Source organism: Carassius auratus, chromosome 11, assembly GCF_003368295.1.
Source record: "Carassius auratus strain Wakin chromosome 11, ASM336829v1, whole genome shotgun sequence".
NCBI lineage: Eukaryota > Metazoa > Chordata > Actinopteri > Cypriniformes > Cyprinidae > Carassius > Carassius auratus.
In genome coordinates this window covers 17,541,968-17,566,705 of record NC_039253.1, presented here as the reverse complement: position 1 = coordinate 17,566,705, position 24,738 = coordinate 17,541,968, and the positions used below count along the sequence as shown (strand labels likewise).

Below are 24,738 nucleotides of genomic sequence, written 5' to 3'. Positions count from 1 at the left end.
GTGTGTCCCTCCCTTCCCCCTGTTTCCACTGCGAGAGCGACGGTGAGGAAGAGTGATCCGCGCACGCACACACTGACCTATTTACTGTGATCTCTGTTTTCCTGAGACTCACAAGGAAAAAATGCTTTTAAATGAAAATGATTATGCAGCTGCTTTGATTGTGAAGAGGGAATGGACAAAAGGAGGTCGGAGTTATGACAGTGTTGTTTTAATATCATTGAGCTACTATAATAGTTTGTTCATATTTCAATTACATACAATTTTTATATTTTCTGATTTCGTGTTAATTTTAGTTCAAGTTTTAGAATTCTGTTATGTGTTCAGTTAAATAAAGTTTCAAATTTCTATTTCATTTTTAATGATGTTGTACGTTGTGAAAATAGTTTTCTTTGCTTTTATGAAAAGTTTTGTGTACAGATGACATCTTTAAAACAAAATGCAGCAGTATGATCCCAATCATCTTTTTTTTTTTTTTTGCATTCCGTTTATTTTACTGGCAACTGGTTCTCTAATCTCGGGGAGTTCAATGCAGGATTCACAGAATTGCCCTTGAAAGAACAGCTGACTCCACTGAATTACAACCTGTAAATATGAAAAATAATAGATTTTTATATTTTCTATCATTCAAAATATGGAACAATGGGCATATCATTTCTGACACATGTTATATGCTTTAGACCTATCACAACAGAATGGTCCATGACCAATCAGAGCACAGTAGTCTCACAGAAAGGAAGGGTTTAAAGAACTTTGAATTGCTTCGAACAAATCGTTTGAGGATCATTGGAGAATCAGTTAATATTAAAACATATTTTGAAAAAAATTAAAACGTTTTTGACCTTGCATGTATGCAAGTAAACCTATTATAGGACACTCACAAACAATATTAGGCACCTTAAAATGGCATGATTGGGGAACTTTTACCGCTATACAGCATTTGTATAGCGATATCTGTCAATGCGATAGCGAATTGTGTTAGATGGACAAAACTGATACAATGTTTTTCTAATGCACGTGCACCTGTTGTTGTTGTTGCCTGTTTTCATACAGCAAGCTACCAGATCACAGTAGGTTTTAAACTACATCAAAATTGTAACTGTTTAATTCATTATGTAAAAAAAAAACATAAGTTTAAAATGATAAACAAAATTTGCATGCAATTTTTCACATGCATATACAGTATATCTGTACAAATAGAAAGGAATAATACTTACAAGCAAATATTTGTAAAATGATTTACATCCATGATGATATAGAGATTTATTAGTAATATCAAGGCCTAGAATAACTGACCTTTCCCAATAGCTATACTTGCAGTCTTGGCTACTTGTCAACTTACATGATGTACACTGCGAGAAACTGTCAAAATTACTAATATGTTCAGTTAAAAATATGTCTCTGAAGAGTATTCCTACTGTACAATCAGTAGGTTAAAAAAATGTGTTGTGTGATGCTGCATCTACACCAACAGGAGTCAGTATAGCCATCAAACCAATTACCTTATGACCAAATGGTGCATCCTGGTGCTGCAATTTATTTTTGTAGGTCACTGATCTATATGCTCAGTGTTTCTAAACCCAGCCTCTCACTCAAAATCAATGTTCATCATTAGCCTTCAGAAATGTTTGTCAATGAAATTATATTAAGAAGGACTGCACTGTCTAGAGTATTGTCTCCTCTCTCTTCCACTCCATAGCTTCTAGTGTATTACTTAGCTCGGCCTCTTCTTTAGCATGACGTTCACTCATGACTGTGATTTGCTTCTCCAGTTGCCACAGCTGATCCTGCTGCTTCTTTCGAGAACTTCTGTAGGTGCTTGAAATTTTACTGTTGAAAAAAAAATTATTGTGATTATTCTAGCATTGATTGATTGATTGATTGATTGATAAAGACCTTGCTCCCATCCGGGTCACGGCACCAATATAAATTGTTTTTTTTGCACAGCTTCAGATAAGATTAAAATCAACTTTGACTGACATGGTACCCACATGGAAATAACCTATATAAACATATATGTTTTAATATAGGTTTTGATATAGGTTTTTAATATATGAGACATATATAAAATTGGCCGTTTTCCTATATTATATGTACATATATGTACATATCCCTTCATGGATTTTTCCATAATGCAGAGAGAGCGCATGTGTGTGGTTGCTGGGTTGAAAAGATTAGGTATACAACTAAAGATTTATGAAAAAAAACTCTGTTTGGGGGATTTAAACTTTTGAAATCTGGCAACCACACACGCTTACAGATGATTGTTACAAATGCAAGTTAATGCAAATCCCAAATTCAACAAAACGATTATCCTTAATAAATTTAGAGAAGCAGAAGTCATGATCACAATGAAAATACAGAACAAGCTTAAACCAGTTTATGACCAACTGCGGACCAGCTAAAACTACTGTAGCAAAAACCAGCTACCATGCTTCAGAACATACCTTACTAGCATATGCAGTTTTTTCCCAAAATGGTTTAGAGCTGCTATTCAGCTGTCTTCAGTGATTCTGCTATTTCCTATTATCTCTGTGAAGTTTTGTTGACATAATCTTGTTTTGTATAAATGTGAATTGACAGCTCATACCAGCTAATGTCCATTACATATTTGTCAGAGTTGTTTATCGTGAGACAAGCTGTTACTATGACAATCATGTGACTGTATGTACTCTACGTCTTATTCTAATGATAGTGTTGTGATGTGATTTTGGATTACATGTAGTAGCGGGACAGATGATCAATCTCCTCTCTGTTGATCCTTCTCTGAGTAGTGCTGTCTGTGAGCGCAGAGTCCAGCGACTCACGTAAAACTGTCACTCTCTTTCTCAGTGACTGTTCCCTGCAAACGGAAGTAGAACATCCAAGTAATGAGTCTTTTTTTAATGAGAGTCTGATGTCTTTCGGTGTCTTTTCCTACCTTTGCAGTGCTGCTTGTAGTTCTCTTAGGATAGAGTGAATCCGAGGACCAGGAATTCCCCCTCCACCTTCTAGCTTTGCCAAATTTTCGGCAATTCTCTACAGCCGAGACAAGATGCATCACTTGTCAGTGTTTCAGAAAATGTAAAAATAAAAAAAGAATCATCTGGTATTTCAACACATTGTAACCCACAACTTTCTGTTGACCATCATGCAAACATAATAGTACATTTCCAAACCATTGGGAGCCAGGAATGCTCCCATTATAATCAAATCAGTTTAGTCGCAACAGGAGCTCACTGACTGAGTGAAAACTCTCGTTTATAATGCACAAACAGTCTCTTACTTATATCGTGTTTATACTTTGTTGGTTACAGTGAAACAACATGCATGGTGAACAAACTCAATCGATTCTGATTTAAACACCTCTGTTTGGTCATTGGGTTCATGCGCTCCACAAACATGTCTAAGATTGGTTACAGTGCTCAACCCTGTTGTAAAAAGAAACCATTGATGCGCTTCACACAAGGAAACACTTAAAAACAGACACATGTCAGCAGGTACTGGTACCTGTTGAGTGGCTCTCCTGTCCCCCAGCTCACCCCGAAGACTGTCCAGGATCAGAGCACCAGCTGAATCCTGGGCACTCTGGACCATCAGCGCCAGGTCCAAACACCGCCTCTCTTTCTCCAGGAGCCGCAGATTCCCACGCATCTCTGACATCTCCTCCTGCGCAAAATTCGATCACGTTATGAGAAACTTTTTTGTTTTTGTTTTTCATTTAGGCTGTGTTAAAGCTGCAGTAGGTAACTTTTGTAAATATATATTTTTTTCATATTTGTTAAACCTGTCATTATGTCCTGACAGCAGGGGCGGGTCTACGTGGTGGCCAGGGGGGGCACCGGCCCCCCCTGAAATTCGATTGGCCACCCCAGGTGCCCCCCCTATAAGATGTCTTGTGATTGGTGAAGTTCGCGATTCAAAGAAGTGCAGCGTCTTCAAAGAAACAACGCTCGTCGCGATATTGGACTTAATTAATTAATTCTTGACCTGGGTCTTCAGTCTGTGATTAACTCACTTCGTGTCTGACAAGTCTTCGGGTTCAAATCATTCCTTAATCACGTGACAGACCCATGCGCTATTTCTGACATTTCTGTCACTGTGTTTTTGTTACTGTTTCTTGGGGATCTGTGGTGTTATTATTTTATAAATAAATAAAACCTTTTTATAAATAAAATATTGATTAATTTGTCTTTTTGACTGTCTATCAGTAAATAAACACTAGGCTATATAATAATATAATAATCCAAGTATTTATAGCCTAGTTTAATTTTTAATCCATTTTTAATAATATATGTATAAGATGCTTGCTCAAAAAGGACATAATGACATAAATTAAAAGCAAACAACATTTTGAATCCTAAACAAGTAACACTACAGTTCTATAGTCTAATCTGAAGGGTAAACTCAAAAGACATAAATCATACAACACGGTCATTTTTGAAGATTAGAATCCACTGTAAAAAAAAAAAAAAAAAAAAAAAAAAACACAATCAAAGTGATGTCGCCGTCATAGAGACGACTCGTTCTTCCCTAGTCACATTAAAGATTCGTCGTTCAAGAACGACACATCACAAGACACCAAACAAAGAGCTGGTAGGTAACCTTTATGTATGGTTTAAAATGTTTGTATGGTTTTCTCAGATCAATGTTTTTACCCCGTCAGGCTCTGCTCGCGTTGGTCGTGGTTGATTTCAATCGAATGTTCAGTCAACGTTTAATAAAACACAATAAAAGTAAAATACGCTGGGGGGCTATCAAACAATAAACAGTCATGTTGATTTGCATATTTTGTATCAGTTTATTTTGTGACAGTGACCACATATAGCAAGATTGCACCAAATGACAATATGCACAGAATGTTCCATAATAATAATTGTCTGGTGACACGTTACTTGTTAATGCATGAGAGTAAGTCAGTTAGAGAGTCAGTTAAATTGTCAGGCCTAACTTAACTTTTTTTTTTTTTGAGATTGAGAAAAACAGACACACATAAGTGTTTCTTTTGAAGGCAGGGAAGAGAGCAGTGGCAAGCCATGAAAAGAAGTAAAGATATAGGGAGTTTCTTTCAATGAAAAAAATAAATAAATAAATATATGGGATGACAAAAACTAAATTAATAAAAAATGTGCTTTATTACTGCATTTGTTTACAAGTAACTTATTCAAGTTAATAATAATAATAAAATCAATAGGATATACGTAATACACTGTAGAATTTCGCTTTTTTTTTTTTTTTGGCCACTGGCGGCCACCCCATTAGGAGGCAGTGCCCCAGCATGGCCCCCCCACTGAAAATGCTCTAGACACGCCCCTGCCTGACAGTAGAATATGAGACAGATAATCTGTGAAAAAATCAAGCTCCTCTGGCTCCTCCCGGTGTCCTATTACCATTTGCAGAAATACATCGCTCCCGGTAAGAAACAACCAATCAGAGCTGCGGTCCGTAACTTTGTTTGTGTTCAAAATGTAGAAAAATGTAAATAATAAGCGAGTACACCATGAATCCATTTTCCAAACCGTGTTTTTAGCTCGTTCTGAATCACTAGGGTGCACCTATAATAAGTGTTTATATTCTGACTATTTTAGATTGCTTCGGGGGTACCGCGGCGGAGTAACCCAGTACCTTTGTGATTCTTCATAGACATAAACAGAGAGAAGTAGTTCCGGCTACGATGTTCTTCCGCAAGACGCAAGCAGTTCTGTTTATTAACCGCTAGAGCGTCAAAAGTTACCGACTGCAGCTTTAAGGCAAACCGCATATATTTGTCACACACCTGGACTCATTTAGCTTGTTTTTGCCCGTGACCCAGTTTCTGTCTTCCGTGTTTAGTTGATTAGTTCCCAGGTGTCTATTATCTTCCTCATGTGTTCCATGTCCCTGTTAATTTAATGATTCCATCCACCTGTGTTTCCCCATTATCCTTTGTACTTAAGCCTTGTTCTTTCAGTTCTGTTTGGTCGGGTCTTCTCACTTGTGACCATTTGCTACTAACGTGTGCCTACCTCTGTGCTCCATGTTGGATATCCCCTGTGTTGGATATATTAAAAGCCTTATTCGGTTTATCCTCGACTCCGTATTCCTTCAGGCAGCGTAAAACCGTGACAGAAGACCCGACCTCAAAAGAGAAAGTAGAAAACTGCGTCTTTCCCTCCGTTTTGCTTTCGTTTTTTCTCAGTCTTTTTGTTTTGTAGTGTTTCTATGGATCCCCTCTATCGTCCCGAATTCCTCATCCTTCTGCTGAAGCAGGAAGGACGTTCTCTCGAGGACCACACCAGATGGTTTCTCTTATTAGCTAATGCCACCAGCTACCCGGACGGCGCGCTCTGCACCTTCTACAACACCAGCCTGAACTCCAAATGCAGAGCGTTGTCGTCCGAAGATGGTCCTCGAGAGGATTTCGCCTCATTCGTGGAGTGGACTCTGGCGAGAAATGGCTCATCTTTCACCATCTGCCCCAGAGAGGATCTCGCCAGTCCCACTCCCGACCCAGAGACCAGCCAGCCACCAACTCGCTACACGGAGCCAGAGCCCACCGCAGCCGCAGAGCCCGAGCCATTCACCGACAGGGAACAGGATCTCGAGAGCGCGACTGACCAGGTGTGTGAGCCGGCAACACCGTGCATCGTGGGAGTCCTCGTGGAGATCGAGGGCGTGGAGGAAAGCCCTGCCCACACTCCTGCGACTGAGGGTGAGCTATATGCAGTCTCTGAAGATCATATGGAGCAAGTTCTGGATCTGATGGACTGGTCTATGGAGGTAATCCCTAAGTTTTCTGTTTCTCCGCTGGTTACGCCCAGCCCTGAATTTTCTGTTTCTCCGCTGGTTACGCCCAGCCCTGAGTTTTCTGTTTCTCCGCTGGTTACGCCCAGCCCTGAGTTTTCTGTTTCTCCGCTGGTTCCGCCCAGCTCTGAATCTTCTGTGTCTCCGCTGGTTCCACCCAGCTCTGAATCTTCTGTGTCTCAGCTGGTTCCGCCCAGCTCTGAATCTTCTGTGTCTCCGCTGGTTCCGCCCAGCCCTGAGTTTTCTGTTTCTCCGCTGGTTCCGCCCAGCCCTGAGTTTTCTGTTTCTCCGCTGGTTCCGCCCAGCCCTGAGTTTTCTGTGTCTCCGCTGGTTCCGCCCAGCCCTGAGTTTTCTGTGTCTCCGCTGGTTCCGCCCAGCCCTGAGTTTTCTGTTTCTCCGCTGGTTCCGCCCAGCCCTGAGTTTTCTGTTTCTCCGCTGGTTCCGCCCAGCCCTGAGTTTTCTGTGTCTCCGCTGGTTCCGCCCAGCCCTGAGTTTTCTGTGTCTCCGCTGGTTCCGCCCAGCCCTGAGTTTTCTGTTTCTCCGCTGGTTCCGCCCAGCCCTGAGTTTCCTGTTTCTCCGCTGGTTCCGCCCAGCTCTGAATCTTCTGTGTCTCCGCTGGTTCCGCCCAGCTCTGAATCTTCTGTGTCTCCGCTGGTTCCGCCCAGCTCTGAATTTTCTGTGTCTCCGCTGGTTCCGCCCAGCCATGATTTTTCTGTTTCACCACTGGTTCCGCCCAGCCCTGAATCTTCTGTGTCTCCTGTATTCCCTCCCAGCCTCCCTCTCCCGCCTCCTCCCAAACCTGCTGGTCCCTCTACTCTTTCGCTGGTTCCGTCCAGTCCTGATCCTCCTGTCCTTCCTCCCATCCTTCTCCTCTCTCCTCCTCCTCCTAGACCAGCCAGTTCCTCGCCATCCCTGCTGGTGCCAGTCAGTCCCGCAGCTCACCCTCAGTCCGCGCCATCGGGGCGCGGTGGTTCGCCGCTGGACTGCCAGTCTCCAGCTCCGCCTTGGCGTGTTAAGGCCCTGTCTCCGCCTCCAGCCTCCGAGCCCTGGACTCCTCCTCGGTCCTTCGACCTAGCGGCTCCGCCTTGGCTCTTAGCTCCCTCGTCTCCACCGTGGCCTGTCATCCCACCTGCTCCACCGGGCTCCCTCATCCCTCCGGCTCCACCTTGGTCAGTCGTCGACCATCCGCCGCCTCGGGACTCCACTCCTCTGGTTCCACCTCGTCACTCCATCCCTCCGGCTCTGTCAGGCTCCTCCTTCCCTCCGGTTCCACCTCCATCCTCGGTCGCTCCGGCTCCACAGCGGTCTGCCAGGACCCTGCCTCCGCCTTGGTCGCCTGAGCCTTCTGCTCCACCTAGGCCCTCCGGAACCTCGACGTCCCCCTGGCTCTGCAGCTGTGCTGCTCCATCTTGGGCTCCTCACCCATCGGTGCAGTCTCCGCCTGTCGGCCCCCTGGTGTCGTCGACCCTTCCTTCACCATGGCTCCTCCCGCCGTCGACTCCACCTTGGATCTCCGTCCTGGCTGGTCTCTGGTGGACCATCTGGCTCCTCCTGCTCCTGTCTCCTCCCTGGCTCCTTCCTCCGTCGTCTCCTCCCTGGCTCCTCCTTCTGTGGTCCCTGTCTGCTGGCCCCCTCCTGGGAGTCCGTCCTCCACCGGAACCTCCTCCCAGGTTCCCACCCATGCCTCCCTCTGTTGTTTCTACGGTGCGAGGACGCACCTACCGGGAGGGGGGAGTACTGTCACACACCTGGACTCATTTAGCTTGTTTTTGCCCGTGACCCAGTTTCTGTCTTCCGTGTTTAGTTGATTAGTTCCCAGGTGTCTATTATCTTCCTCATGTGTTCCATGTCCCTGTTAATTTAATGATTCCATCCACCTGTGTTTCCCCATTATCCTTTGTACTTAAGCCTTGTTCTTTCAGTTCTGTTTGGTCGGGTCTTCTCACTTGTGACCATTTGCTACTAACGTGTGCCTACCTCTGTGCTCCATGTTGGATATCCCCTGTGTTGGATATATTAAAAGCCTTATTCGGTTTATCCTCGACTCCGTATTCCTTCAGGCAGCGTAAAACCGTGACAATATTGTGTAAAAAAAGTATTTTTATTGGAATTTTAATCTCTTTTACACATGATCCTGGGTGTATTTTTTGTACCTAAAGGACAAAATGCCCCCTTTGAAACCTAGTAATAATGTAATATTAAATATTTAAGCATACATTCATGCATTCTTTGTTAATAGGCTTTGATTCTGTTGTAAAAACAAAATTTTTGCTGTTAACTGCTTCTGCTAAAAAAAGCAACTGAATTGAAATTATGTTATTATAATTGTGCGGGTGTATTGGTATCGATATCAGAGTGTGTTTTGCATGTTTGTAAGAAGTGTGTGTGTGTGTGGATGTTTTTCCTTAAATCTAACACTGTACAAAAGTAACATAATAATGCATCATAATTAATGTTTTTGCTATCCTGGAAAAAACTATGCCATAAAATATTTAAAATACATTTATTTCATACTAAAAGTCTTGCATACTGAATCAAAATGCTTGCTACAAAAAAACTAGAAAATCAAACCTGGTCTTAAATTTTTTTTATTACGGACAAAAGTTTTGGAGGCAGTGTGTAAACATGATTGACAAAACGTTAAGTCGTATTTATTTTTTAAATTGCAAAAATTTCAGATGAGAATTTTGGACTCAGTGTACTAAGACATTTAGTATACTTTAAATCAATTAACATATTTATTGATATGTCACTTATTGATATAGAAACCATTATGTAAACAAACTGACATTTAAAGGGTTAAAATCCTGAAAATGAAAGCATTTTTGGTAGTTAAATGATCAGGACTAATCTTGGTAAAGCCATGTCACTGAAAACAGAAATAATTATTAATATACAATATTTTATGACAATTTATTTAGTATGGAGATTTTAGGACCTCTGTGTAACTTTTTTTCTGACATTCAAGGGTTAAACCTGGTTCTAAGTATTTAAAATAGGGGTAAACTTTCTTTATGGCTCACCCTGACTGTCACAAGCTCATACAGCAGAGCCGCTTTCTCTTCTTTGGTGTTTTTGGAAAGTGAACTGGTGCGACCTCTGACCCCTGCGAGCGTGCCAGTGTCAGGACTGATCATGCCCTCTCCTGCTTCGCCCCGGCGTGGTATACACACAGCAGCCCTGTCCTGCTTCAGCCTGGAGATCCTTTGCAGAAGTACACCAGACCTGTCCTCAAACTCCTTCTCCGACAAGCTGCAGTTTTCAGAAAAAGCAAGAGAGAAAGAATGAAAGAGGCTTTACAGATCTAAGATGACGTATGTTTCATTACCAGACCAAAATAAGTGGATTGATTGAATTGGATTGGGAAGGTAATTGCATGTTAAGCCAGTGTAATTAATCTAACTAGGACCGTAAATCTTTGTTGAGATAAATGCACTCAGATTCAAGCTGCAAACCAGTTTCCATTGAAACTAGTATGTGTGCAGCAGATGAGACATTCATCCATGTAATGCACTAAAGAAACAGACGGATTATAAAACGTTTAATATTTTAAATTAAGTTTAAAGTCAAGGATAAAAAAAGCCTGTGAATTTTATGTTTTAAAAATATAGTTAGATGGTAACACTTACTCATGCGAACAGTAATGTAACCAAGGCCACTGTCATATCAAAGTAACATTTTATGATAACTTAGTGTCCCAATAATAACATGTATAGTACTCACAAGCATGTACTTACTCATACACTCTCAAAGAACTTAGTGTTTCATAATATCAAAGTTAGAGCAGAAGTATAAAATTGGCACACAGCCAATAATTGTAATGCACTGTTGCATGCTATATCGGACAGATAGCAAGCAAACCGATCTATCTGCACTATCTCTGTCTGACTAAGGCCCTGTTCCAAATGTCACCTAAGCTTATGAGATCCTTCTCAGAGTACTTTGGTGACATAATACAGCAACTTTCTGGAACCTAAAATGTAAAATGGGACAGATACGACAAACAAGTTATCTTAAATATAAATCAAGAGTGCTATTTGAAACTGAGACTAAAATTGTGTCACATTAACTGTCGCTTGACAAAACTTCACAGGTGAAAGAAAGCAGAAACGGATGTGAAAAATCACGATGAATGAAATACGGAATAAAGAAGCCAAAATAAGCATCGTACAAGCAAGCAAACGAACCCTAAATAACTGCTACCCAAATAACTGTTTTTTCAATCAGCCTTCTTTTTATGGATCATAATAAAATAATCAAGCACACTCAAACCGTCCGAAGTACAGGTCAGAAGATATGAAATCTGTGTAGAGAGGATATGCAACCGCACACTCACTTGCAAATAAACTATTTTATTTAATTAACCAACGGGTTGAAAGTGAGTGTGCGGTTATCCTGTATATCATTTTATAATATTAACATCATAACATGGTAAACTCTCAGACCAAAACCAGTGTTTTGGCTTGTTGCTACATTACAAATGTCTTGCCGGGATCACTGGTGAACCAGTAGCCTTGCTCTTTGTCAGAGCTGCATTTAAGTGTTCACCAAATTTTAACCTGATGCAAAATTTACGTCAAAAAATTTGTTCACTACTGCAAGTCCTTCTGGTAAAATCCTTCACTGCACTGATTCCAATGGAGTTTTGTGACGCCCTCCCATTTTTCAAATAGTACTAATAGCTCACTACATATATTTACAATGTTCTGTAGCCATCAAGTTGATTAAACAACACTCAAAATGCATATGTGCAAAAATCCTTAAAAATCCAGACATTTTCAGGGACAGGAGATGAGATTTTCTGATGAATAATAGCAGAACAAATTTTCACTGATTATAATGTCATTGTATGTTATTCACATGATTATGCAAATATTCTCAATGAAAATGCATAGTAGTACCCCTTTAATGCATTACTGTCTACAATTAAATATGTTTAACATCATTGCATTTCTCTAAGGCAGGTACTGTATTATTTCAATCTATTTAGCAAATCCTGCTTATATGTCAAATTAATTTAGGAAAAATGTGTCTTAATGAGAAGATGAGCACTACTGCAGGTTAGTAGGAAATTCATTTCATTACTATTCAGAATGCACAATTGGAAAAGTTAATATATTTATAGGAACAATTCACAGCAGGTTCAGAATGATTCATGTCAATGCAGAGAATGTGATTCATTGTTTTATTCAACTGACAGCCCTAAATCAAAGTAATCTTGTGTAGGCTAACTCTTGTGTAACTGTTGGTTTGTAGGTGCATTTAACGCTGTTATCGGAAACACATGAGCTGTATTAAAAAAGAACGCAGAAATAGTCCATTAAAATGAGCAGCAGTAAATGTTGCCACACCTAAAGAGATTGCATATAAAACAACAACCTGTTTGGATTGGTCTCAGCAGTGCCCTCTGGTGGACTGGAGGATGACTCGCCCTTGTCCAAGTGCTCAGACTGGGGTGTGCTAATTGTTTCTGTAAGATAAAACCGCTTTATTCATATGTGCATGGTTGTACTTTAATGTGTTTATGTGCAACATGAGCTGTAACTCAAAAGCGTGCAGCACCTGCGTTCTGTTGTTTTCTGGCTTCAGACAGGGACAGCAGATCACCGTAAGCCTCCTCACACTCCTCACTGTCAATCAAAGAGCCATTATCAGCATACCACTCACACATGCACGCTCCTCAAGGCACAAAGGTCAAGGTTTACAGCGTCAAAAAGAATCAGAATTTTAGAAATGACTGTGATATATATATAAGTGACTAAGCGTTGATCTTGCACTCATGCATTGTGAAACAGAGGTGAAGACAGCAGCACACACCAGTACACCAGAGCCATGTGTAGAGCCGAGCTGTCTGCCTCCTGTCGGCTAAGACTCATGCTCAGCTGCTCCGATTCTCCTTTCCTTCTGAGCAGTGCGGCATTTAGACGCTCATTCCTAGCTTTCAGACGCTCTAGACACCTGCTCAGAGAAAACACACCTGTCAAAAGAGATCCAGCATTCAAACCTTATTCAATAATTAAGGTTCGATGAAACAACAACCAAATTTTACAAACTTCCCTGGCATTTTTAATGAACATTAATAGTGATCAAAGCCAAAATATTACATTTCTTGGATGTATATTTTCTGGGTAATCCACTATTTTGTAGAGATGACAAAATTACTTTAACTTGATATTTTGAAGCCAAACAATGGGGGTAAAAAAGACTTTAGAAAGATGGCTACAACATTATATTATACAGTATACACCACTTATATACTGATAGCTCTAATAGTAATATATGTTGACTTTGGCAATCTTTGTTGCATTATATGATAATAATGACCATTCACAATGATCAAATCATAAAGTTTGCATGCATGTAACTCAAAAAGTATTAAAAATATCGTAATGCCCTTTTCTATTTTAGTTCTTATTCATTCTTCTAATATTTCCATTTTATAGCCCTTATGGTTTATTTTCAGAGATATGGAGATATCAGTGTGGCTGTTATATTGCACACATTTATAGTGGTCAAAAACCAAATGTGGGTCACTTTGTATACAGCTGATTTTCTTTCTTTTTCCTTAAAGAAGAATGTCTTGTAAAACTAGAAATGCATCTTACCAAAAGAACTCCACTGAACACACCGGTCCGAGTGCTATAAATATTTATTTTACAAAGTTTGTGTGCCAGTATTAAAGACATCTTAACATGCTATTAGGAACTGGTTCTTAATAATAGATAATACAACAATTTTTGTTTTTTAATTTTCATTTTCAAGGCCCTACAGTATATTGTTCAGTCCCTGAGATATAGGGATCCCAATGTGACCAAACGGTTTAATTTTACCAATTTTTAAAGGTCATAACCATTATAACATCCCATACAGCTGATACATATTGTACTTAAAGAAGAATGTCTCAAGAATGAATAATGTTGAAAATAGAAATTACGCTTATTTCGCTCAATCCAAACAATTGCATACAAATGTACAATGACAACACATTGACCTCCCCTGCATGAGAACCACAGCTCAGTATTTTTTTGTTGTTGTTGTCTTTGGATGTAGACCATAATCTGAGGTCAGTATAGAGGAATGAATTTAATAATATCTCACCTCTGCAGTTTTTCGATCTCAGTCTGCAGCACTGAATCAACGGTGCAGAGAGACGAAGGGGAGTCCGGTCTGGAGCTAGGAAGTTTGCGGGACAGCAGCGGGGACCCAGGATATGGAGGAGAGGAAAAGCAAGGGCTTGAAGTTCGACTGGAGGACAATGAAGGACTGACAGAAGGAGAACAACTCGCTCCATACAGCCATTTCCTCTTCAGGTCCACCACCTGCCAAAAGATAGGTTCAGAAGCCATATTATTGACTGATAATATAAATGAATTTAATATCGAAATATATAATTATTTATAAATTTATTGCGAAATAAATATTAAAGACTTTTTTGGCTACATTTTTTTTTTACCTAATTGATAAAAAATTACTTATCAGTTAATTTAATTAATATTAATACGCATTATTCATGATTGAGATGCACCATATAATATTTAAAGCAACTATTTAATATGAATAAGTATATAATTGTATATTAATTAATTTGAATATTATTTAATGTTAATAAGTAACAATATTATTACTTTGAGGTGTGCCACTGATATACAATTTAAATATAATTTAATGTTGCAGTTGCATATGGATGGTGAAATATAAAATCATATTTTAATATGATATTTGGCTATATGCTTGTTTATTGCACCATTAATTTATGTCCTATACCAGATGACAATTCTACAGGTATTCTTAAAATAATAAAATTATCATTATTATTATTTTGTTTATTCTGTAGAAGAAGCCGTTTTCATATATAATAATAAATAATTTATATTATTATAATATAAGTTAGGATATAACATCATAATATATTACAATTAGATGTTTATATTCCATTATGAAGAAAACTCTGCATTTTAGAGTAATAAAAAATAAATAAATAACTTTTATTTGAACTTTTATTATTAAAAATAACATTAATAATAATTATTATTCACATTCCTACAAATCATGATCGGTATTTTATTAAAACAGTAAACTTATTATTGTTATTATTAAAATTTACATTTTAAGATAATTCTGTTATGGCATTTTCCATTTATTTTTCTATTCATAGCACCATTAATTAATGGCCTATACCAGATCTGCAGTAGTAATTGAGTTTTATGAAGGAAAACATGAACATATTCTGTATTAATGATTAATTAAGGATGTCCCCATCAACCTTTTCCTGTAGCCACTTTTTCTCATCCTCAAGATACATCAGAGCTCTTTCAGCACCCACAAGCTCTTCCTGATGGCTCTTCAGTGACTTGTTGAGGTCTTGGTTGTGTTTGTAGAGTGAGAGAACATCCCGCTGATACTGACGTCTCTCATCATGGGGCAGAGCAGAGGGGTACGAGAACCCCAACTCCCTCTCCATCTCCTCCAGCACCTGGGACAGATCACACAGATCAGAGCTGCACAGAGGAAGTTCAGATTGGGTCCAGCAGTACCCTACAGAGGGGGCTATGAGCACCTGTGTGGCCTGAACCCAGCTCTCCCGGGCTGCAGAGAGATGCTTTGCCTGGATTGTCTCAGCATTTTGAGTTTGCAGCCTGAAGAGCATTTTCCTCCCCTGACCACTAGACGTCTCAAGAGCAGAGAGAACCTTCTGCAGCTCGTTCCACTGCTCACTACCGCCCCCTGTGCAAAAACAGCGACTTTTCTTTGTATTTTTATTTTTTTGGAATATTCTTATTCAGATACAATTATATACAATTACAATTATATACATAAGTGGTTAGAGAAAATATGACAATATACTATTTTTTTACTATTATTATTAATTGTATTACTCTATAGACATTAATATTTTTATTATAATAATTATAATTATTTTTTATGAGCCAAATTCCTATTTTTTATTATTATTTCATTAATAAAATAAAATAATTATCATTCTTTAGTTTATTCTGTGGAATGTTTTTTTTAATGATGAATATTATCATTTAATACAAAAAAAATTGCATAATAATAATAAATAAGTTATTCCTAAATAACATTTTAGATGTTTGTATGTACTCCATTATGAAGGAAAACAATGTTTTTATTTTTTCGTATTATTACATTTTTCCCATCGACATCCATTTTTATTTTTTTATCTTTAGATGTTTGCACTCCATTATACAGAGCCCCGCACATAACATACAGGAAAAAACAGTGGGCTAAATCGTGTGCAAGATTTACTCATTAGTTCCCTCGATGTACTAAAGCATGCACATGTTTACTATTGTGTTCCCTCGATTTATAAATTGTGCGCACTATTTACTATTTCATTAGTAAACGCAATAGTAATCGTGTGCACGTTTTAGTACATCGAGGGAACGAATTAGTAAATCGTGCACACAAATTTTTTTTTTTTTCTTGCATGTCATGGGCGGGGCTCCGTACCATTATGAAAGCAACTCATAAATTACTCACTATGGTTTTGTTTTTTAGTATTATTCTTTTGCTAGTATGATTTTTTTTTACTTCATCCATATTCATATTTTTTTTACTTCAAAGAAGACTTGTAAAAACACCACTAATTCAGTTGAATATTAATTATTATGTAAAAAAAATCATCGTCATCTTCATCATCATCAAAATTACTGTCATTTGTTTGCACACATTTATGAGCAGATATGAACACCATTTTCAAAACTCCTGGAGTACCTAAGTATAATTTTTCCTCCTAACTAAAAAAAATTAGACAATTTCTCAGGAGTCTTAAATTAGAAAAACATTACTAGCAAGTGTAGGAAACGTTATAATGTGCCCAAAAAAATAAATACATTTTTTTTTTTTAAGTTTAATAAGTAACTTTGCATTTGGAAACGCAGTAGCGCAGTAAATAGCAGGCTGTCCGTTCTGACACAGCATTCACTGTGATTGATGATGAGGCTTTGTAGAAACACAACATGCCTTCTGAGTCCCGGCAGACAGTCTTGGTTTTGGACTCCACTGATGCTGTGCCAGCGTCCACCATCGAGCACCCACTGAGCCCGACCGGACTTTCTCTGTCAGAACACAGACCTTTACACTTACTCTAGAGCAATATATAGTCTGCAATTGTTTGAAGCCAGGATTACCGTGGTATTTGTAGGGAGTCCATCTTCCTGTTGAGGTCAGAAATGTTCTTCAGTAAAGTGTTGACCTCCATCTCACACTGCGCCAGTTCAGAGTCTGCCGACACCAGACTGTCCGATCTCTGCTGGAACATGTCACTTATGTCAAAGATTACAAGAAAATGTGCAAAACCAGTCTTTACTTTAGATGAGACTTGAGTTCGGTTGGGATGACACTCTACAGTGACCCCCAAAAAAGTATTGAAACACATCCATTGGATTCAAAATATCCACCCAAAGGGCTTTTCACGCTTTAAGAAGTTAACCCTCTGGTATAGGGAACCCTGGGTTTTCTTGTACATTTTTTACACTGCACATAATTTATTTAAAGATTTGCATATTTGAAATGTCAGTGTCACCGATTGCATAGTCATTTTGTTGCTAGATTTAGTAACTTTTCAGACTTTTAGAATTTATTTGGCATCTTTTAGGAACTGTGACTACAAAATAATCAAAAGGCACACATTTTCCCTCTCAATTACACAAAAAGAGGAAATCAAAAGTGTCTAGCAGTAAACAAGTGGATTAAGTTGCTAGTTGCAATTGTTAACTAACAATAGTTCATTTATGATACGTTGTTATTAGTACGTTCTTGCACTTGTTGATCAGTTAAAAAAATCTGAAGAAAAATGTATAATGTACTGGCACTACTATTATCCATTAAGTTGTAACCTGAAAACGCAAAATACAATGTGTAATTTTAAATTCAGGGTTTGTTTTTTTTAAAGTAACTGTGAAAAATCAATGTTGAAACTTCCTTCATATTAACACAATACATTTTGCACTATTTTACAGACTTCTAAGAAAATACATAAAATGCCATTGTTGTTTATAAATGCAATTATTTCTACTTTAATATTATTGTATACATTTTTTTAAGTTTTACTAACAGATCTAAATTAACTTTCAATTCAAATTCATTGATATTTGAGTGATCTGATTCTATGCAGTTTTGGGTTGTGATTACATAATGATGTCATAACATCATTACAACAAAATTTTGCAACTTTTAGCAACTAATTGTCCTGGCTTTACCAAACTTTCCCTGAAAATTAGTTGGCAATGCTTACTGGATGATGCCAACTGTTTCAATATAGCTTAATGACTCCATGCACTGTGCATCTTCCAGATGCACAACCCATAGCTGGAGAGGCCACTAAATAATTTCAGGATTTCCACAATGGGCAAAATGCAGATGGAGTTGTGGAACTCACTCATAAAAGTGGAATTTACTATATAACGCAAAATGTCAGAGTTTGAACAGAGTTTGATAAATCATAGACTAAAAAGTTGCACTGTGCACTTAATGAAATCCCTGTATGTGTCTGTGAATATTAAAGCTCAAAATTACATCAATGCATCAACTTCATCTTTAGTGCTGCTCTGAGAGATACATTACTTTGTTTGAGGACAACTACCATCATGCAGAAACTCAGTGGTCTTTACGACAACCCGTCAAAATAAAAGTCTGGTTTACTTGAAGAAATTTGAAAAACAATAAAAATTATATATATATATATATATATATATATATATATATATATATATATATATATATATATATATATATATATATATATATATATATATTTACAGTACAGTGTACTATTCAAAGTAATAATAATAGCAATAGTAATAATTTCATAATTACAATTTATTAGATATGCTTTTTGATTACTATTTAATTTAACTATTGAACTAAATACACAAAAAATAAAGTGGAAGTTCCAATAGAATCTAAGAGTAAAACGTGTTTAATCACTGTTATAATTATGAGGGGGACTTTCTAAATTATCAGTGTGAAACACACTTATACCTAGGGTTAAAAGTGTAGTTTAGAAAAAAGATAACCTGCTCAAGTGGCATGTATAATACTAGTACTTTCTCCTACGTCAATTCACTTTTTGCAATGACAAATCAGTCATTTTTATTAGAAACAAAGAGGAGTTAGCATTGAGCATGTTTCAATAACAACAAAACAATAATCTAAATAGTATTTTATCTCCATTTTGAACAAAACATCTATTGTTGTATAATGGGAAATTGTTTTAATTTTCTCTCCTTATAGATGAACTCATGAAGATGCAATATAAAACACCATGGGTGTTATTGTTTTCTAGTTGACCCTTTTGTTCTGAGGGGAGGAACAGGAGGAAACAGGCACATCCTGTAACTGTGCACTTCCTGTTGCTGCATGATGTCGCTCAATGTGAGAAAAGCAACTCGCAATTCTGTTCTTCTCAGTATTCAACCAGAAATGTAATTAAACTATACTGTTATAAGAACCTCGCTTACTGTAGATCAGACAAGAATTGAGGTTGGTTAGAAAATGGTGAACTATTATAAATTCTCAGCAGAGTTACGAATGACAAACAAGTGACTAGAACTCCCCATGATTTCTGCTGAAAATACCCTGAACGTTTTTTACTTAAAAAACTAATTCATTGAACTGGTTTGCACAAAGTCTGTGTTTAAAACAAAGCGTAATGCTATTTTTCTGCTTCAGATTGAGCATAAATTGCATCACTGTTCCAGAAACTCACCTCCATCATTGGCCTGACTACGGTTCTGGTTCTGTCCTCCTCAGCAGATGACTGAAGAGCGATCCCGTGTGATCCAGAGTGCTGTCAGAGAGTTTGTGTGGAGACTGGACACGTGAAGATCCTGCTCGCTGCTAAACAGAGAAACATCTCTCCACCCACTGTCTTCTCACATCTGTTCCTGTTCGGATTATTTAGACTTTCTCTCTTTGTAAGAGATTGTTTGATAAATAAATCAATTATTCATAAATCCTCTATCATTACAACAATGCTTCTACTTTGGGGACATGGCTTTAGAAAATATTATTTATAAAGACTAAAATATGCTATAGCAAAATGATTTGTGCCAAAAGGGTTCTTTCTTGTCATTATAGAACCTTTTTAGAATAAAAGGTTCTTTGGAGTTGAGTAAAAATATATATACAGCATTGTTTCCACAATGTACCTTCTGCATGTATATATCTTTCTCTTTCGATATTATATTAGATATGTAGCAAATATTATTCACTCATATATTACATTATTGTGCAACATTTTGTATTTGTAATTAAATTATTGTTTGTAGTAACTAATATCACATTTGAATCATGCTGATTTTTGGAGAAAAAACTGAAATGGCACTCTTCGTGTGATTAACTACATAAAATGATAACAATATGTACATTTTCTAACCCCCATATCTTGAATTTTGCGATCATTCACATGCATTCATAAATGCATTTGAATACACCGAATAATGCAGTGAAAGAACACACTCAAAATGCACATGCGCACTAGTATGACTTCATCATGTAACTTTACATTAGCCTAGATGTGTGCACTTTGTAGGCACGATATGTTTAGTTTTTGAATATACTTCATACTGTTAAAAGGCACATCATCCACTAAACTGACTCAAATGATTCGCGAACTCGCTTTGAACTCCCGAACTGATTCAAATGATTCGCGATCCTGTTCTGAACTCCCAAACTGAATCAAATTATTCCCGATTCCGCTTTGAACTCCCGAACTGACTCAAATGATTTGCGATCCCCAAACTGACTCAAATGATTCGCGAACCCGCTACGAACTCCCGAACTGACTCAAATGATTCGCGATCCCCAAACTGACTCAAATGATTCGCGAACCCGCTTTGAACTCCCGAACTGACTCAAATGATTCGCGATCCCCAAACTGACTCAAATGATTCGCGATCCCGCTACGAACTCCCGAACTGATTCAAATGATTCGCGAACCCGCTACGAACTCCCGAACTGATTCAAATGATTTGCGATCCCCAAACTGACTCAAATGATTCGCGATCTCGCTCCGAACTCCCAAACTGACTCAAATGATTCGCGATCCCCAAACTGACTCATATGATTCGCGATCCCACTACGAACTCCCGATCTGACTCAAATGATTCGCGATCCCGCTACGAACTCCCGAACTGATTCAAATGATTCGCGAACCCGCTACGAACTCCCGAACTGATTCAAATGATTTGCGATCCCCAAACTGACTCAAATGATTCGCGATCTCGCTCCGAACTCCCAAACTGACTCAAATGATTCGCGATCCCCAAACTGACTCATATGATTCGCGATCCCACTACGAACTCCCGATCTGATTCAAATGATTCGTGATCCCGCTCCGAACCTCCGAACTGACTCAAATGATTCGCGAACCCTCTCCGAACTCTCGAACTGATTCAAATGATCCGCGAAGCCACCCCGAACTCCCGAACTGATTTAAAAGATTTGCGATCCACTAACTGACTCAAATAATTCAAATGACTCAAATGATTCGCGATCCTGCTCCGAACTGCCAAACTGGTTCAAATGATTCATCTCCATACTCCAAACTCCCTTTAGTGTTGTTTCCTTTGAGTTTAGTATTTACACTGTATTTTCTTTCTTTCTTTTTTGTATGAATAAAAACAGTCAAAATTTTTTTAATGAATTTTTCTTTCTATTTTCTTTCTTTATTTATTTTTTGGTAGCTGCTACATGAAGTGAAGATACGGTTTGGGAAGGACCTTCATCTTAATCTTCATCTTAATAAAAAGTATGTTCTTTTTTCCTTACCACTACCAGTTGCTTGGTTTGTTGAACGGTTACTGTAATAAATCTATTTATACTATGGTTTGTCATTTTACACGGTTTAAATTAACCGGTTGGTTGGTTGCTTTATTGTATTCAGTCAGGAAAGACACATTTCTTTTATATCAATGTTTGGTAAATGATTGCATTTCCAGATCCAAAATGAACCCCTTAAATGGTTCACAGAAAATAATAATAATTTTATCTTGAAAACTATATTTTATAACTTAAAAAATATATAGTTTTACTTGATGGTTACACCCAGTGTTACTTAGCATTATTATTTCTGTATTCAATTATTCACTGTGTATAGAAAATATTATATATATATATATATATATATATATATATATATATATATATATATATATATATATATATATATATACATTTATATAAAATGTGTGTATATATACATATATACACACATTTACACATATATATATACACATATACACATCTTGAATATGTGATTTTATATATATATATATATATATATATATATATATATATATATATATATATATATATATATATATATATATATATATATATATATACTTCAAATAATCTACTTAATCAATTTCACAGGAAGCATGCCATTTATTTTTTCAGAAAATTACAATGATAACAAACGTAATATTGATTTTTATTTTATTTTTACAGCAATTCAATAAACAAGAAGTTATTTAACAGTGACTTGCTGCCATCTAGTGGTAAGTTTAATTTGGAGTATATTTTATTATTTAAATAATTTCAAATATAAGTATTCAAAAGATAATGGACACTGCAGTCCATAAGTTATCAGCACAATAACTCACTCTGCAAAATATCGTCTAATTATCTTTATCAATAAAATCCCAGAAAATATAGAGATATAATATTTTTGTCAATATCGCACACCACTGGTTACAACCTGGGTTATTTTACTATTATACTGTTGCAGCAGTCATTTTTTTTTCCTTGGTTAGTCATATTCTTTTAGAAAAGAAATGAAAAGGCATTTTAAATCTTTTATTTTTTATTTTTATGATTTGCATTTTCAGATCCAAGACGAACGCCTTGAATATTTCACAGAAAATGATTGAAATGTTTGTGAGAACCAAGCACAAGATTGACAAAAGGCATGAGTTTGCTCTGGTGGTGGTGAATGATGATGCCATGTGGGTGAGTGGACCGTCTGAAATGAAAACTCACCATCATTTAATTTCTCTGTCTTTGATGAGCTGACAAGTGGGTCAAGGATCAGAAATAGAACAAATGATTAAATTTCATTAAAGTTTTTTTTTTTTTTACATTTGCTTTTATATTTATATTTTATAAATTCAGTTTGTTTACTAATTTTATGTGCTTTTATCTTGTTTGTATTTGTAAATAGATTAATTCATTTTTAATAATTTTAGTTCTTCAGCTTATTTCAGTTAGGCAATGCTTTTAATTTTCATGTTTTTATTTATATATAGTTTTCATATATTTCAGCATTATTTCAATTACTACAAACAAAACATGAAAAGTTCTAGGTTCAGTTTAATGAACACTGTGCATTGCTTACAAATATTTGCAAAACATGAGGACACTCATGACTGTTACTAATATTTTGCATTTATATATTTGCAAGTTTTAATAATTTTGTCATGTGCCTATTTTTGTTCATATTTCTCTTTTTATTTTTATTTCAGTTTAACATTTCTACAACATTTCTGCTTTTCATTAATTTTTATAACTTCATTAGTTTTATTTTTTCATTGAATTGCTTCCATTTCTGTTGAAAATGTATAAATGTGTTTCAAAACCGCATGAAACCAACATGAATATGAAGAGTATATGAACACTTTTTTTGTAATCAATAAAAATTTTCTTTACTGAGGACACCCTTTTCTGTCATTTATCACATGCATAATAACATATCTAGGACTGAAGTATAGCATGTTTCATGTTTACTTTGCATGTCTTTCACACACAGTTATCAGGATTCACATCTGACCCGTGAGAGCTCTGCAGCTGATTTTACGACCTGGAGACCAAAGTTTGCGAGCCCTTCAGTATCCTTCTCTACAGAGTTAGGCTCTTTTCATGTGCTTGAGGAATCAGATAAACATTGAAGAGGAACATCACCTTAACTCTTATCTGTAGATCTGGAAGATCTCCTCAATGTCATGTGAGCAGTTTTTGTCTTCTGTGTTTGGACAGCTTGAAACTTCCTCCAGTCAGTTGTATGATTAGCTTCTCTTGTTGTTTGCAGAAGATTGAGCTTCCTCAAATGGAGAAGATTCAGACCATCCCACCTCCTTTCGTAGTCCGGACTCTTCTTGTTTTCACTCGGCATGCTGGTATGCTTCAGTTCAACCCCTCTGATGCTTGCTTAACATGTTACTAAACTATTTTGGGTCTATAACATGTTTATTTTTTTGGCTTATGTGAATTATTGCCACTTTATACTTTCAGTGATTTTAAAATATGTGGGAAATCTTTCAGGGAACATTAACCCTTTGCTTGGATTCCTGTTGAAATTACTGAATTGTATCTGTGAAAGTTTGCAGAACAGCCGTAAAAGTGACAGAAATAACAGAAAATACAAACAAAACATGAAGTCAAAGAGGACCCCTAAAAACCTTCATGATTGTCTTTTAATCCAGTTTCAGGATGTAAAATGTCATGTGGTACAACTTCGTCACAAAAAAAGAAAAAAAGATATTTATAAATTAATAATTTGTTTAATATATATATATATATATATATATATATATATATATATATATAAACACACACACACATTTTTTTGTTTGTTAGTTTTTTTGTTTTATTGAAAAATAGATTCCTTTTTTGGGGGGGGGTATTAAAATGTGTTTACCCACTTAAATTCAAGTTGTAAGTTAATTAAATAATTAAATACATTTTTAATTTGTGGTTTAGGAAGAAAATGTAGGATGTTACTGAATTTAGACACAATTTTTATTTATAACTGTATAGTGTTTTTCAAACCCAAATGAAATCATGAACACAAAAATTAATTCAGCCTTAAAGAAAATTAATCCTTTAGAAATGTAATCCCAAAACAGGGTTATAAACTTATAAACTTATAAAATTATATATATATATATATATATATAAAGGTATTAAAAGGTATTTAACAGAAGATATTAGGTTAATTTAGTTTTTATATATATATTA

At 36.8% G+C, this 24,738-nt stretch overlaps 1 protein-coding gene across 4 annotated transcripts; it reads right to left on the bottom strand.

The window, feature by feature from the left end:
* Positions 1–461: 461 nt before the first annotated feature.
* On the bottom strand, positions 462–19,653 carry LOC113111249 (Usher syndrome type-1C protein-binding protein 1-like). Of its 4 annotated transcripts, none has more exons than XM_026275846.1 (14): positions 19,490–19,653; positions 16,911–17,032; positions 16,744–16,838; positions 15,317–15,483; positions 15,023–15,232; positions 13,858–14,078; positions 12,577–12,717; positions 12,322–12,389; positions 12,139–12,229; positions 9,783–10,011; positions 3,487–3,645; positions 2,918–3,015; positions 2,717–2,839; positions 462–1,827 (listed from the first exon to the last, which is right to left on the bottom strand). In XM_026275846.1, exons 1-14 carry the CDS (start codon positions 19,496–19,498, stop codon positions 1,662–1,664), a joined length of 1,899 nt encoding a protein of 632 aa, XP_026131631.1. In that variant the 5' UTR covers positions 19,499–19,653; the 3' UTR covers positions 462–1,661. The 4 variants fall into 4 exon arrangements, with proteins under 4 accessions (XP_026131631.1, XP_026131632.1, XP_026131633.1 ...); XM_026275847.1 differs by having other exon boundaries at positions 16,911–17,029; positions 19,490–19,651; XM_026275848.1 differs by lacking the exon at positions 19,490–19,653 and having other exon boundaries at positions 16,744–16,854; positions 16,911–17,001.
* Positions 19,654–24,738: the final 5,085 nt, after the last annotated feature.